Below are 16,520 nucleotides of genomic sequence, written 5' to 3'. Positions count from 1 at the left end.
TCATTCTGGGCTAACGCTTATGACTTGGAAAAAGTCGCGATCCCAATTCAATCGAAAACCTGTGGGCTCTTGTTTAGCAGGTGTATGAAGAGCCACCCGCCATGACCCGCCATAAGCACTGCTCAACCGCAGGCACAGGTTTAGACGGCATTGGTCCGCATCAAAGCCAGTGTGCTGGAGAATCCATTGGCTGAAATGCTCCAGAACATTCGCCACTGTGTGGTTTCCTCATTTCCTCTCTGACTGTCCTTTGAAACCACTCCAAAGATATGCAGAAACCAACGAGGTGAGTAAACGAGGTGAGTAAACTGTGTTTTTTATGAAAGGTGGCTACAATCTCAGTTCAAAGAAAAGGTACCAGATTGTTTTGTTTTTACAGCGGGAAGAAAGGTGTCCGGATAATTTCGTTACACCCCCTGTGATGTTCAAATGATTGCTAAATTCGAACTCAGCTCCAAAAACTAGCCTAGAAACATGTAAAACTCGAAAAAGTGAACCGAGGTCATCAAAGGTCATTGAGCTGACCTGACCTTCAGGTGACCTTGACACCCACCCTAATGCATGGGACCAGCATCATATCACATGTTTCAACGCTTGAAACCACGTGAAGACTGCAACCGCGCGGCTAATGCGAGCCGACATACGCCGAATCGCGATTCGGGCCAAACATGGTCTCGAGAAATAGGTCACAGATCAAAGGTCATTTGGGTCAGGGTCATGAAATTTTCAGGGTAGGTGTAAAATTGATAAAATCGGGGTACTGAAAGTTTCGTCGCGATCGGACGGTTTTTACGCGAGTTACTCACGAAAAACCGATAAAGCGCACCCAAAAAGGCAGAAATATGCACATGCGATATCCTATACTGCGAAAAAAAGGTGCATCATTTTTGAACGTCGCCCACAAATTGTAATTACCCTAAGCTTAGGCAGATGTATGGTAGAAAACCCCCCAAGTGAAATACACTACGGCGGAAATAAAATACCCTACGGCGGAGCTCGGTTGCAATTTGTAAATACGCTATCCATCAACTGATCCTCCACTCCTCTACCGAGTGCTTAAGTTTTCCGATATATTATTCTAAAGTAAAACTGGTTGGTAGCAGCAAGTTAAGAAATTCTCACGAGGAAAGCATATGAAGATATGTCAATGACACGCACTCCACCGGTGAAAATAAGGCAAACAAGAACACGCTCAGCACTACAGTCATCTGGTGCGTCAGTACCGCCGCATTCAGAGCTGTTCAGAGCGTCGCGACCATGTGGAGAGTGGGGATGGTACTGAATGTTCTGGAATTATAAATGATTCGGGTGATGGTGCAAGTGGTGCTAAGATAGATAGAAGTGAAGGTCGACTGGGAGGTGAATCAGGTGAGAAAAACCCACCAGCTTCTACTCCCCATGCACCAGCTGGAGCCAAAGCAGTAGGTAAGCTGGACACGAGCGCATTTAAGCCATTTGGTGAGGCTAACATCTCAATCTCTCGATCATCCAGCGACACGAGCGATACAAACCAGTCGGGCGCACTATGGTATCGGCAGTCCATTTATAGAAACGTTTCTATTTTTGGAAGAAAGTTCCAAAAATGGAAACGCTAAAAACCAACTGTTCCAATAATGGAAACGCTCCGTTTCTATTTTCGGAAACGCAAGGAGCCCTTTAATAAAGTTCACAGCTCGACGGTTCTGAACAAACTGCATTCAATCGGCATTAGAGGCCATTTGGCCATCTTTCTTCGTAATTTCCTCAAACCTCGCACCTTCAGAGTTCGTTGTCAAACCACGCTCTCTGACGCTTTCCGAATGGAGCACGGTGTACCCCAAGGAAGTGTATTGTCACCTACCCTATTTCTAATCGCTATTAATGATCTCTTTTTATCACTTCCACGGTTTCTTACCCTCTCTGTCCGTTACTCACTTTTCGCCGACGATATTGCAATATGGGTCTCCCACAAAAGCTATAAACAAGCCTTTTCAATTATACAAAAGGTAATCGATCACTGCGTTCAATGGTGTAAGAAATGGGGCTTCTTTCTGTCAGCTCCTAAGTCAGCTCTGATGGTCTTTAAAAGGGGACCTCTACCGTCCTTGGACGAATCGCCACAGATTGATGGAAATAGAATCCCGTTTTACACATCCCACAAATTTTTGGGGATAATCCTGGACTCAAATCTGACTTTTCGACTCCACGTAGAGCACATCAGGACACGTTGTCTTAAAAGAATAAACGCCCTAAGATGCATCTCAGGTTTTACCTGGGGTGCGGACAGAAAAACGTTGTCAATGCTTTATATAGGACTCATCCGATCTACTCTCGAATACAACTGTTACCTTTTTAGTACACTCTCGCCCACTCTTTGTAAACGGCTCGAAGCCATACAATCAAATTGTCTACGGATGATAACCGGGGCGTTCCGCACAACACCGACACTCTCCCTGCGAACGGAGGCAAACCTGCCAGCACTAGAAGACCGCCGTTTCCTCCTTTTCCTACGATACTACTATCGCGCCAAAAGTATTCCAAACCATTCTGCAATTCCAGCGATGGAAGCCAGGAAACCCTTTTCCCGGCAACCTCTCCGCAGGTCGTGCTTCCTTCCAGAAATTATAAATCAGGCTCATGAGATACTCAACATTGGCCAAATAAACGTTGCCTCTAAACCGCCTATGCTTCCCTTCTGGCTCCTGCGAGACATTTCTATTGAATATCTTTTTAACGATTCAAAATCTAACATTTCGCCAATGGATGCCCAATTGCTGTTCCATGAGTATGTACAGAGAAACCTAGACTCCACATTCTTCTACACTGACGGCTCATGTCTTTCAAACCAAACGGGCGCGGCAGCCGTGGGCCCGAATATTAGATACAAAATACGCCTGCAAGACCATGCCACTATTTTTTCAGCAGAAGTTCACGCTATTCAAACGGTAGTCCGTCATATACAAACACTTCACATTGAACAGGCAATAATCTGCACCGATTCCAAATCTGCCCTTCAGGCTCTAGAAAGAACTGATAACGTCACCCACTACTGCATCCAAAATATCCACAAAATGCTACTAGAACTAGACGAAAGTCAGCATATAACTTTTCTTTGGGTGCCAAGTCATTGTGGCATCGCAGGGAATGAGCTGGCAGACACCCTCGCTAAGGAAGGAGCAATGAGAGCAGACCCTAGTGGGGTGCCTCTCTCGATTGGGGACGTCTGCCACAAACTCCGAACAAAATTTAATACTTACCTACAAAACAAATGGAATCAAACCCACTCTCCTCATTTATATGCGATCAAGCAAAATCTTACATCCTGGACAACTTGCAACCAGCCAAATAGGATTCGCGAGGTTACACTGGCAAGGCTACGATGCGGACATACTCGTTTCACCCACTGTCATCTTTTCGAAAGGACGGACCCACCAATGTGCCAATCATGCAACACACGCATTACGGTTGAACACATTCTAATCGGATGCACAGCCCTCCGCAACGAACGAAAACATATCAACAACTACCTTACAAAATATCGCCTCAGAAACGATCTTCCGACTCTTCTCGGAGATGATCCAGCACTAACTGATCTAGTACTTGATTTTGTCTTAAACTCACCTTATTCCGACAAACTGTAAAGTAAGCACCATTACTTGGCCTTAGGCATACCGCATTACAAGGAATAGGTATATAGTCGCCGAACGAATGCGAAAAAGCGTTTTTTTTTTTTCATCCTTCTCGCTATCATCGCAAGGAACTGTCCACATACTCTGGGGTTGTCCCTTCACCCACTGCACAACGACGAGCAGCGGCCAAGGATTCTTCAGTCACGGACCCGGCCGCTGAACAGCGGCAGCGGCCGGGTTTGGACGACCACAGGCCCGGGTACAACAATCGGATCTCAACAGCGGCAGCGACATATCCTCCACTCTTCAAACCATTCCTATCATCCAACTTTTATCGTAACATCGTAACCCTACCAATTACCATTCACAAACTTCCTCCTTCCCTCCTCTCACAAACATCAATTTAACGGTAAGTCTCACTGTCATTTATGTATCTTAACGTAAATTCATGGGTTTTTCCCCATATTCATGGCATAGTACATGGATATGGGTTTTCCCATGTTGTCTTGCAGTAAAAGTGGCCACCGGTCTTAGTTAGGACGGCCGGTTTCTTTTGCGCGGCGTAGTTAGGTCGCCGCCCTCCTCGCGAGGCCAGTAACGTAAGTAAGGGCCACTAAAAAAAAAAAAAAAAAAAAACTTCCTTTTGTAAACAATATATTTTTTCATGATAGGTGAACTTTTATGTGTCATTAATGAAATATACCTCATTTTTTTGTGGAAAAATTTTATTTTCACAAGAATGGCAATTTTTTAATTGACAGACTTGCTGTCTGGTATTCATTAATATCCTACATTGCTGTAAAGCAAGCCCTGAATGGCGTGTTGGTGACCACGTGCGGAGATCGTCTCTCCGGCTTTGGAAGGCGGTAAGTTGGAAAATATTTCGTACAGATGCTTCTAAGTGGGCAAACTGAACTTCTTAGCACCCATTTAAGTTATGAATGTGTGGAAGTTGGTAGAATGTATGTAAATAATTGCATTTAAGGTCTGATATGTTACTGCTTGTCGGAAGCGATCCAAGCTGTCGTCCAGTTTTAAACGATTCAATTATATGAAAAAGCGATGACAAGGTGTTATAAACAATTTCTATGGATAGGGAGATGCTCAAACTGTGCTAATTGCCCACTTTGCACCGTATTAGTTCAGTAGGACTTCAGTTAGTGCCTGTGTAAGGCCCATTGAATAATGCTTTATGAAGCACAGTTTCCATTTTTGGAACAAATGACGAATTTTAACTCAAGTTGTACATACAGCTCACAGATGCAGTAGGTTATATGTATTTCAACTCTTATTTGCATTTAATGTTTTTAGAAGCACCTTCTGCCTTTCTCATTTCTAATAATCCACGAGAAGGTTGGAAAAGGTGCATGCTCCGACAGCATGAAATGCGAACCGGAGCTTCTGAACCGCCCTGATTAGGCCGAAGTTTAACTCCAACCTTACTTATAAAGCCTTGCTTTTCTTGGGAAGCCAGAGTCTGTTAACCACAATTCAGGGCACATCGCGACGCTTACTGCAGTCACGCATGCATGCTTGCAACAGTTAAAATATGTTATAATGTGGGTTTCGTAAGCAGTAGCAGCTTAGTAGGCAAGACGGTTGGACAGTTCTGGGGTTTATGTAGGTGCCTAGAAATTGGGGACTTTCCCCAGAAGACACATTTTCGTAAGCATTATTGTACCAACATCGGCTTTCGGGCACTATGCCCAAGCAATTGGAGGACCCTTCATATGAAATTTAGATGCAAAGGGAAATCACCCATATCGGAACATGTACCGGCATCAATAGCTCGGCAATTACTTAGAGGGCGTGGGGTAGACAGGCCCACATATCAACAATATGGTGCTTATGCTTTTTCCTGTGTTGGCTCATAGTTTCCATTTTTGGAACCTTCCGTTTCCAAAAATGGAACGTTGACAAGGGTTTGCGTCAGGGCATCAGATTCGCCATTTGCGTACGAAAATATTGTTGGATTTTACTGTTTTGGGAGAAAACATATCGACGAAAAGACACGCCAGCTGAAAAGATTACTATTAACTTAAGAAATACAGAAATATGCCTGCTTAAAAATTGGCGTTTCTAATTTTGGAACTGGCGTTTCCATAAATGGAACAAAGTGCCTTCCAAATTTGGAAACGTTTCCTTTAATAGATACGTATCCATAAATGGACTGCCGATACCATAGTGCGCCCGACTGAAACAGTGAGGGAGCCATTTGCCGAGGTGGCCCGAATAACCCAAGCTGCGGAGTCCAGGTTGTAAATGGAGACAAGGCTGTTCAGTGTGACCGATGTCAGCAGTGGTTTCACATTAAATGCCAGGCCATACCGAAGCTTGCTCACGATGCATTGATCAAGTACAAATGTCTGGCATGGCTCTGTGAGACGTGTAAAAAAATCCTCAATGATGTTGAGATCAGTCCTGCAACCCCGAAGGACGGAATGGATCTTACGGCACTTGAAGGTAAGGTCCAAAACATAGGCGACATGGTCAGGGACCACATGAAGATCATTGCCCAGTCAATGAAAGAGCAAGAAAAGGTGGTGTCCGACAGTGCCAAACTACTAGAAAGAATATGTAAGGACCAGCACAACCAAAAAGCAACATATGCAGATATGGTCCGAGGCACCTGCGACAAGGTGGTCAAAGAAGTAAGTGCCAAGATTGAGACTCTTCCAGCAACGGTTGGAGCCAAAGACACATCAGAGGCCACCAGAGCGATGTCCAGTGTCTTTGACAGCTATATGGACAGGGAGAAGCGGAAACTAAATGTGGTGGTCCACAACCTTCCTGAGGACGACTGTGCAACACTGGCTGAAAGATCTGTAAGAGACCAGGAGTTGTTCAGAGATGTCATCAAAGCAGGCATGAACCTCAGTGTTCATCCTACTAGATCATTCAGAGTCGGGAAGAAGCTGGAAGACAGACCTAGACTGCTGATTGTCACCCTGGACAGTGTTGAAACAAAGGCTGAACTGCTGAAAATGGCACCTCAACTCCGGCATTTAACTACTTGGAAGAGGATCTACGTCACACCTGATTTATCCAAAAAGGAACGGGAGGAAGGAAAGCGATTGAGGGAAGAACTCACTGCTCGACGGCAAACTGGTGAGACAAACATTGTGATCAAGAGGGGAAGGATAGTGACTGTGCCAGATGAGGGTTCCACTACAACCTCTGGACAGAGGAAAGAGGCTGGCAACAGCAGAAGCAAGGCCTCAAAGGGGGAGACGGCAGGCAAGGTGCCACCCTCGGTTGAGGTAACCAGATCATCTGCTGCGCAGGGAACCCCCGTCACAGTGAGTCAAGAACCGACCCAAACTGGAGGTGCAGTGGAGGCCTCCGAAAACAGTGAACGCAACCCATGCTCTCAGGATTGACGCTATCAGAGAACAAGCCATGGTAAGATTGTTAACAGAAGAGAGCTGTCTGTTTATTATACAAACGCAGATCAACTAGTGAACAAGCGTGATGACTTGTGCATGCAAATAGCAGGTACAGAGCCCGACATCATCATGATAACCGAGGTAATCCCCAAAGCACAACTGCTCCCCCTTTCACCTGCACTTCTCGCTATTGCCGGGTACAACTTGTACACTAACTTTGAAATTACCCAACCAAGGCTGGGTTGCAGTGGGTATCGTGGGCTCTGCATCTATGTGAAAGAGACTCTACGCTGTGCAGAAACATCATTTGGCACCATAGCAACCATTGAGCATCTGTGGGTCAATGTTGACTTACTGAACAGCGACAAACTCCTGATAGGCTGCATATATATAAGCCCCTCAACCAACAGACATCAAAGCATGCTGGAGCTTACAGAAGTATTGAAGAAAGCATCACATTCAAAACCGTCACACATGCTGATTGGAGGCGACTTCAACGTTCCCCAAATTGACTGGGCCAATGTTTTCTCTCCAGAACCAGAAGGCCACTACTCTCACTACTTGATCAAGTGTGTTCAGGACTGTTTCCTCACCCAGCATGTGGCAAGACCCACCAGATTTAGACCAGGGCAGCCCCCAAGCACCCTTGATTTGCTTCTCACCAATGAAGAAGGCATGATGAGAAACTTAACTTACATGCCAGGCTTGGGTCACAGTGATCACATTTCTCTGAGGTTTGAATTAGCATGCTACACGGAACGACGGACGCCTGATGCTGTGCCAAACTACAACAAGGGCAACTACAACCTTTTGAGGGACCTGGTTGGGGAAGTTGATTGGTCGAGGATGCATGATAACAACGTGCACCAGGCCTACAGCTTCTTCAAGGAATCCCTGCAAGATGCAATCAAACAATCAATTCCACCAGCAAGGCCCAGGTCACGCAAGAACTTGTACATTAATGGCAGGGCAATGAAGCTCAAAAGGAAGAAGGCTTCTCTGTGGCGAGCCTATGCACAATCAGGAGATCCCTTCGATTATGCCCGATACTGCCACTGTCGCAACATGCTTCGCAGCCTCACAAGGAAACTTCGAGCTGAATTTGAACAAAGAATCTCTTCTGAGCTGAAATCCAATCCAAAAGTGTTTTGGAAGTACGCAAACTCGAGGCTGAAAACCAAGCCTGGCATAGAGGACCTGAAGGATGAAAATGGTCACCTGTGCACCGATGACACGATGAAGGCTACAGTTCTAAATAACTTCTTCTCTTCAGTATTCACAGACGAAGATCTAGCCGCTGTCCCAGTCTTGTCTCCCGGGGGCTCACCTGCTGAGGCTGTGGATCTCAATATCACCGAGACCATGGTTGAAAGACTACTGCAAGGTTTGAAAACCTCCAGTTCTCCCGGCCCGGATGGAATCCACCCGAGAATATTGAAGGAGGCAGCTGGACAGTTGGCTCGGCCCCTCACTATTCTGTTTCAGAAATCCATTGACACTGGGTCATTACCAGATGATTGGAAGCTTGGCACTGTTGTCCCAATTTTCAAGAAGGGTAGCAGGCAGGAACCAGGCAACTACCGTCCTGTGAGTCTGACTGCCATACCATGCAAGATACTAGAGTCACTCATCAGAGACCATATCATGACTCACCTCACCGCCAACCAACTTCTGCACAGCGACCAGCATGGATTTAGGCCTAGGCGCTCATGCACCTCTCAGCTCCTGGAAGTGATCGAGGATTGGTCTCTGTGCTTAGAGAATGGAGAACCGGTCGATGCCATATACCTTGATTTTAAAAAAGCATTTGATTCGGTGCCCCACCAGCGTTTACTGAGCAAGCTGGAGAGCTATGGCATCGCGGGAACTCTCAAGAGATGGATCGCCTCATTCCTTCAAGATCGCCAGCAACAGGTTGTGGTGAGAGGCTGCTCCTCTCCATGGGCACCAGTCACTAGCGGCGTGCCTCAAGGCTCTGTTCTCGGCCCTACCCTGTTTATGTTATATATTAATGACCTGCCCAGAGTTGTCGACAGCGCCATCAAGATTTTTGCTGACGACACAAAGATATACCGTAGTGTGTCTCACAGCAGTGGGTCAGAGGAACTCCATAGGGATCTTGAGGCGGTCATCACATGGTCTGACAGGTGGCAGCTCCCATTTAACGATGCTAAATGCAGGTCACTTCATGTGGGACCGAGAAACCCCTGCCATACCTACAAGATGGGTGGAGCCGAACTAGAGCATACTCGTGCAGAGAAAGATCTTGGAATCTTCCTTGATGATGAGCTGAAGTTCCGCATGCAAGCCGCTGCAGCATCCTCAAAAGGAAACCAGTTACTTGCTCTCATCAAGCGATCCTTTCTTTGTATCGACAGGGTTACCCTACCCTTGCTGTTCAAGACACTTGTAAGACCCCACTTAGAGTATGGCAACCTGATATGGGGACCCTTCAACCGAGCCGACCAAAAGTTGATCGAGCGAGTGCAGAGGAGAGCCACAAAGCTTGTTCAGGACATCAAGCACCTACCATACCAGGAGCGCCTCAAATGCCTGAGCCTGCCATCCCTCTACTACCGAAGGAGAAGGGGTGACATGATCGCCATGTACCAGATCTTCAGTGGAGGTTTAGATGTCCAACCTGAGAAATTCTTCACACCTGCCCCTGGAGTTGGTACAAGAGGTCACAACAAGAAGTTGAGGAAGCCCCAGGCCCAATCAAGAGTCAGAAGACACGCACTTTCAACAAGAGCTGTGAATGACTGGAATGCGCTTCCTCCTTCTGTGATCCTGGCATCCACTCTCAACCAGTTCAAGGCCAGATTGGACGATCACTGGAACCGAATCAAATACTTCATCCCAGATTAGTATCCACGAGAGTCCTCAGTTCAGGAGCTCGATGCGAGCGGGACCCTACAGGCCATAGTGGCCATCAAAATTCCCGTATTGGTAAGGTAAGGTAAGGTAAGGAATTATTAGAATGTTCTTTATAAGCACGGGTAAGGTTTTGTTGATGAGCAAGGGGTGGACACTGGTCATGGTGGATCCAGAAAGGCGGCTTTCGATGCTGCGGCGGTTCTACTCTGACTCAATAAGCTCCTTTGTTTTGGTTTTTCTGGAAATTCCTAAGATTTTGCTGGTGCTTTTGTTTGCTTGCTTATTTGGTGCTATGCTGATGGATGAAAATTTTAAGCTATCAAAATTTTTAAGTTTCCCTTTAATGAGAGGAAGGCAAATAGATGTTGTCATTTGTATGCTGGGGAGGGACAAGTGACCCTAATGCCTCTCGCCCCTTGGATCTGCCAGTGAGGACTGAGGGTAGGCAAGTGGGTATTGGTGGCTGGTGGGGCAGGTATCACCAACAGTAAATGGTTTATGCATAGTGGCCTCATAATGTACCGGCCTTGTATGTTTTCATCAGAAAGCTATTGGTGGGGCCCGCCGCATAGATCTCAGCAAGAGGACAATTAATTGATGATGATGTTGTGATATCATGATGCTCAGCTCATGTTGTGAAAAATATTTTGCTATGGAAGCTAATGGATGTCAATGGAAGCACCAGGTTGATATTTATGTCCTAATGACCAATAGGTACTGATCTAAGTTTCTTTTTAGGCTGTTGCCAATTCCCAATGGTGTATTACATTTATGGTCATTTCATTGCTTCAAACAAATGGCAGACAGATACATCAGAATTCAGGACACTTAAATGCTTTGCTAGTGCTCAAAGTAGCAAAGCAGTATCCATCCATTGTGCATGGCTGATGGGAAAGTCCTCTTTGGATTTGCTGGTGCAATAAGTATTGTGCAGTTTGTTTTTGCTCACTACCTACATCCTGTTTGTGTGATATTGACAATGTTCAGTTCAGGGTTTATGCCTCCACTCATGGTGGCACTGTCCAGTGCCCATTCCTCATTGTCATCGATTGATGTATATAGTCACAAGCCAGAAAAAGTCGAGATTCCAGATCTTTTGGCCTATCCAATTCCAGCATCCATGCTACAGTACCTTGTCGATATTTTGTTAGGTGTACCTAGTTGTTTTTTTTTTCTTTTGGCCTATTTCTTTGTCTATGATCATTTTTATTCAGTACTCTTGAGCCTTGACTTGAGTTCAGCAGGAAGCTAACCCAACTCAATTCCCTTGTTGATTTGTATAATGTAGGCATTTTCAAGTGGTGATGAAATAATCTGATGGTTCAGCAAATCATGTTCAATCATTTCAAACATACACAAACATTGCACTGATGAGCTTGCACTTAACAGGAAAAAGATATGATTGACAAACCTGAGGGCTATGTTTTTTCTCTTATTTCAGTTGTATGTGAAATTAAGTGAAATTAAATTGGGTATTTCCTTTTGCAGAATGGTGATGCTGGGTCGCTTCTTCCAGAAAACATCTCATGCTTATCAAATGCCCACCAAGTCAGGCAGACCTGTACCAGCATGAAGAACCTTTGATAAATATTGGTCAAAAGGTGTACGTGATCCATCAGGGTCACCCAGTGATAGTGAGATGGCTCGCGGACGGCTGCTTCGGCCCTCCGTGCTGCACCGCCAGATCGCCAACATGCGCGTGTTCCCGCGTGTGCGGCTCGAGTGCTGCGTACTCATAGCCATCGCCTGGTGCGCGCTCGTCACCTTCCTCTTCATACAGTACGGCGAGGACCAGGTGCACAGCAAGACCCTCCAGGAGACAAACAAGTGTCCCGTCTGCTTCGGACACACCAGCTGCTTCATGCTTCACTCGAGTAACATGCACGTCGTCAAGCTCACCGGCCTGTCCAAGGTGTCACTCTTCAACTACATCAACGTCAAGAACGTGTTCTTCGGCAAGTACAAGGGTGACGAGATCGTGCTGAAGAAGCTGGCGCACGACTCGGAGTTTGCCGAGTTTGACGGTCGCGTGTGTAACGGCTCGGCGCGCTGTACGCCTCGCGGTCGGCTCTTCACGCGGCTGCTGCGCGGCGTGTTCCCCGACATCTCCGACGGCCGCTCCGAGTCGCTGGCGCTCGCCGCCGGTGTCGGAGACCGCTTCCTGCGCGAGCACCTCACCTGTCCCTCGCAGCGACTCATGCGCAGACTGTTTGACGCGCTCGCCGACGAGTCCAAGGAGAAGTTCCTTCACTTTGCCACGATGCTGCTCATCAACGCCGAGCCGCTGCTGCTGCAGGTAAGTAATAGATAATGCAGACCAACATTCTGGTGTGCATTATATGTCCAAGAAATCAATTTGTATCTATCTGATATGTCGTTCTGCATTCGTGTTATTTTGTGAATATATGTAGCGTACCGCACTTGTTGATGACGTGTTCCCTCCATTGAGACAGGATGGGTGTTGTAATATCAGCTTCCACTTATCGACCCTGCCATGACGTTGCCCGTTTCCTCCGTCCACGCGCCAGGCGTTTCCGCAGTCGGAGGGCTGGCCGTTTCCGCGCTACCTGGGCGCGTGCGGCCGGCTCGTGATGGAACAGTACGTGGGACCGACGCTGGCCAACTTCCGAGACGCCCCCTGGCAGCAGCGGGTCGAACTGGCCCTGCAGGTGGGGAGACACTGCCACAAGTCCAACCCAACCACAGAGGGTTCGGTTGGACTTGTGGGGATTCAATACGGTTTGGATAGCAAGCTACTAAATATGTACTTGATGTCTTTGGCTTGTCACTGTTAAGTGTTTTCTTTACGCTCGGTGTTGTAGTCAATGCTCGAAGCTTCTAGTGCTATAACTGCCGCCCTTTCTATATTTTGTGTGCCGTGTATGTTTCTTGGACCGGATATCCGCTGTATGTTTTACATTTGGAGCGGATATCCGCTTAAATATATGTTCATCGCTGCAACCAACCCGCACGTTGCGACTGAGTGTGCATCGCTACCGTCCCGCTCACCACTCGCTGTGTATGTCCCCAGCTGCTGGAGATTGCCGACATGCTGACCACAAACGACAGCGACTTCAACCTGTACATGACGGACGTGACTGCCGACAACCTGGCCGTGGATGCGGACGGACGCGTTCACCTGGTGGACGTGGAGGACGTGGTCATCGTGGACCGGCAACAGCTGGAGAAAGGTTGGTCGTGAGGGAGGGTTACAGTGAACGCGCTATTTGTCTGTGCAGCAGGAAGAAGTTGGATAGATTTTACAGTCTAACCGGGCGTGCACGACTGCTGGGGTGATGTGTAACAGATGTCGTATTTAAATCGATGTGAAAATGGTTTTCGGATGGGGAAAACCTTTAAGCGATCGCGATTGAAAGAAACCAGCATGACATTGGCTTGACTGAATAGGGACGCTCATACTCAGATTGTTTCCGGTGTTTTGACTAAGTCGTTTTGTCGTTTTGTCGTAAGAGTCGTTTTGCGCTCTCTGGTGAATATTAATTGTTTAGGTACGCTAGTGCGATGTTATTATCGGCGCATGCTTGCGAAATGAATTTGCAAAATCACAACCGACATAGAACGTCGAACGACGCCCCCCCCCCTTCTCCGCACGCAGACGCGCCAGCAGACTGGAACAAGACTCACGTCACTCCCATCCTCTGTGACGACTGCATGGGTTACGAGGCCGACCAGCTGTGCGGACACCACATCTCCGATCACAACTACTTCGCAATCTGCAAGGTGGGTCCTGGTGTGCCCAGGTGGGTGTGGATAAGATCGGAGTTGGTTCGGTTAGTGACCTTACAGAGTGACAGCATCTGCAGAGTACAAGCGGCGCAGGTTATAGACAGGACGACTAATATTGTTTTTGCTGATTGAATATATTTTATCTATGTTCTTTGCTCACACCAACGGCTGCATCTTTCATATGTTGCGGTTGCGGATAATGGAAAACGATTAAATGTTCTCACGTGGTTGCGATACCTTTCATCTGTCCCCATTCGCTCCCTGCCTTACCCTTCCCAGGTCTGACCCCACCCCACCCGCTGTCCTGCCGACAGGGCCTTCTGGCGCCGAACGCGTTCGGTCGCGGTATGTCTGGCGGCCTGCTGCACAGCGTGCCGGCGCTGGTGACCTCCACCCACCCAGAGTTGGAGCGCTGGCTGCGCCTCTGCGCCGACCCGGGACCCGACGGCGGGTCACGCTTCGGGCCAGCCGCCGAGCTGCGGCGAACGCTCAACCAGGTGCTCGAGGAGGCCAGTACTGAATGACCGAGGGGGCAGAGGGATTGTAGGTTTGAGCTTTGGATGCCGGGGAGATTGTGGTGTGGGAGGTGGGATTGTGGGATACGGGACGGGAGGCAAGAGGTGACATTTGGGACTTTAAGGCACGGGAAGGATGAAAATGTTTATTTGGTAATGAGCACTAATCGTTGACACGGGAAGGACTGGCTGGTTATGAGAACCATCGGGTGACAGGGGACTGGATTCAGAGTTTCCCTACCCACTGGGATATTCTTGGAATGACATTCTGTGGGAGAAGAACTGTTGCAGAAGACTGGATTAACTTTATCATGACCTGAATGGCATGATGCCGACTGAATACTTCGGAATGAGGCTTCCAGTAAAGGAACGGGATATTATGATCGATTACGGGCATACAATAGACTCATGACATGAACGAGCAACAGCCTAGACCACACCGTGTTCTATGCTCTAGGTTTGTCTTGGCTGCGTTCGTACAGCGCTGTGACTGCGTCCATTTCTACCACCTTTGCCGATTTTGAGTGACGCCGTGTCCCTCAAGTGTCCGATCATGACCACTAGTGCCCCTTTGGGAGGCCTGCTTTCTAACGTGCGACTTTTGCACTTCTTACGCGAAACATAATCGAGGGGTTTTAGCCCAGAATTTGAATCACAGCCATTGTGTGCCATCGAACGATACATCTGTACATCTGTAAATTCACATAAGTGATTTCAGGATGGCTAAGGTCTGGCTGCTCTACATAGGTTCTAAGGCTTCTTCGATTCCCGGTTTTAGTCTTTTTTCCTCCATGTGGTTCTTTCTCTTTTGCAATTGATTTCCTGATGAGTTAGATAGCCATGACATTTGTGCCGTTGTCATTATTTGGTTTTATCATTGTCTAAGGCAGTCTAGCCATAGTTTCATACTTGGGTTTCTCGCCTTATTTATTGAGTTTTCTGCGGAATGGTGGATACGAGTATGCGTCATTCAACCGAGTAGCCGATACTTTCGATTGTTTTCGTTCGATTTACTGAGAAGGCGTGGGTAGTCTCAAGTCTATAATGGAAAAAGTCTATAAAAGCGCCCAACTCTTGCCGTATAGCTTGCACCTATCGGCTATCACTTTCGACAACCCCAGAGATATGCTTAAAGCGTGCGTTGGCCTACGGGCTTCCATGAAAAACTGTAGGTACCGGTCATGTGCTGTCGGTGGCGGGCACGTTGATGGTATGAGCAGCTGCCATAGGACTCTCTGGTGTTTGGGACTTAGGTGACCGGTTCGCAGTGTTTGCCTCTTGTGTTGCTACCGCGCAGCACTCACGACAGCTCGCCTAGCTTTATACGGGCATTGGCGTAGACGCGACCGTCTCTGTGTGTGTAGATTACCACGACGCTTACACGCAGCTTCCAGCGAGCAGTGGCGATAAATGTTCCAGTGTCGAGCTTAGACGTAGATCGTTGTTGTGACATTGATGTTAGAAACGTGTGCAGGCAGGCGCAGAAATGATTTATTTTTGCATGTGTTTACTGGCTTCACCTGTAGATGTGTAGTCGTTTTATGAGTTGTTCTGAGGAAGTGTTGCATTTATATCGTGAACGTATCAAAGAGAATGTTTATTGTTTATTCCAGGACACCTTAGTGATAGGATGTCTTCGATGGGTCTGTGTTTTATTGGATCCAGTAGGTTGGAAGCAGTCATATGGGTTAACCGTGTGTGCCTGACAGCTGCCAGTAATACTGAATTACTCAAGTCATCTGTGTCCATGCATTAGTTAATTGCACCTGTTAGACATTCACAACTCACGCAATTAATTGTATTTACATTGTGTTCACTTCAGTGCACCTGTACGAAGCCAGTGGTCTTACGCAAGCGCTTGCGACAAATATTGTGAGATCACTAGAGCGCTCTATAGATCGTGTTCGGTGTTCAACGGTAGAACAGACGTGTTAGCATTGTATCAGAGCTTTACACCGCTGTGTAGCCGTTTCGTGTTGTACCGTTTGCATGACATGCGCCACACATCGGCCGTAAGTGTGTACTGTATGTAGGTGGTAGAATTCCTTTACAAGGCAGTCTTCTCAGTTGTTCGACCGGGCGAACGATGTGGTCGTTCTGGCCTGGTTGGCAGCAGTGTTCATAGTCGGCCCCCGCCGGGGCCGGCCCCATCCATCAGTGTTTTGTAGGTGTTCATCACACATCGAGGCTGTGGCATGTGTTGTTTTCGTAATATAAACGCTGAAACGTCCTATCAATGTATCCGTTTGATTACCGGGTTCGTTCAGCCTGAATAGAAGCCAGATGGATAACCTCCCCGTGATGGACCAGAGGACATAGCATTTCACATCTTCCACGATTCACGAATCAGGAATAAATCGCTACCGCACTGTCCCGTGCCAGAAACG

At 47.4% G+C, this 16,520-nt stretch overlaps 1 protein-coding gene across 3 annotated transcripts; it reads left to right on the top strand.

The window, feature by feature from the left end:
- Positions 1-1,005: 1,005 nt before the first annotated feature.
- LOC122368571 (divergent protein kinase domain 2A-like) lies at positions 1,006-16,366 on the top strand. 3 transcript variants are annotated; one of them, XM_043342626.1, is made up of 6 exons: positions 1,006-1,211; positions 11,360-12,167; positions 12,400-12,540; positions 12,903-13,062; positions 13,488-13,612; positions 13,933-16,366. In XM_043342626.1, exons 2-6 carry the CDS (start codon positions 11,511-11,513, stop codon positions 14,140-14,142), a joined length of 1,293 nt encoding a protein of 430 aa, XP_043198561.1. In that variant the 5' UTR covers positions 1,006-1,211; positions 11,360-11,510; the 3' UTR covers positions 14,143-16,366. The 3 variants fall into 3 exon arrangements, with proteins under 3 accessions (XP_043198561.1, XP_043198559.1, XP_043198560.1); XM_043342624.1 differs by having other exon boundaries at positions 1,010-1,368; XM_043342625.1 differs by lacking the exon at positions 1,006-1,211 and adding an exon at positions 4,254-4,474.
- The last annotated feature ends 154 nt before the right edge of the window (positions 16,367-16,520 follow it).

This window comes from Amphibalanus amphitrite, unplaced genomic scaffold, assembly GCF_019059575.1.
Source record: "Amphibalanus amphitrite isolate SeventyFive unplaced genomic scaffold, NRLGWU_Aamphi_draft 000958F_arrow, whole genome shotgun sequence".
NCBI classification, from domain to species: domain Eukaryota; kingdom Metazoa; phylum Arthropoda; class Thecostraca; order Balanomorpha; family Balanidae; genus Amphibalanus; species Amphibalanus amphitrite.
Note: the sequence above shows the minus strand (reverse complement) of the source record. Positions and strands in the feature narration are given on the sequence as shown.

Coding starts and splice junctions, on each gene's coding strand:
- LOC122368571 (XM_043342626.1), top strand. CDS start 11,511: ATGGCTCGCGGACGGCTGCTTCGGCCCTCCGTGCTGCACCGCCAGATC. Junction 12,168..12,399: donor CCGAGCCGCTGCTGCTGCAG/GTAAGTAATAGA, acceptor TCCACGCGCCAG/GCGTTTCCGCAGTCGGAGGG. Junction 13,063..13,487: donor CCGGCAACAGCTGGAGAAAG/GTTGGTCGTGAG, acceptor CTCCGCACGCAG/ACGCGCCAGCAGACTGGAAC.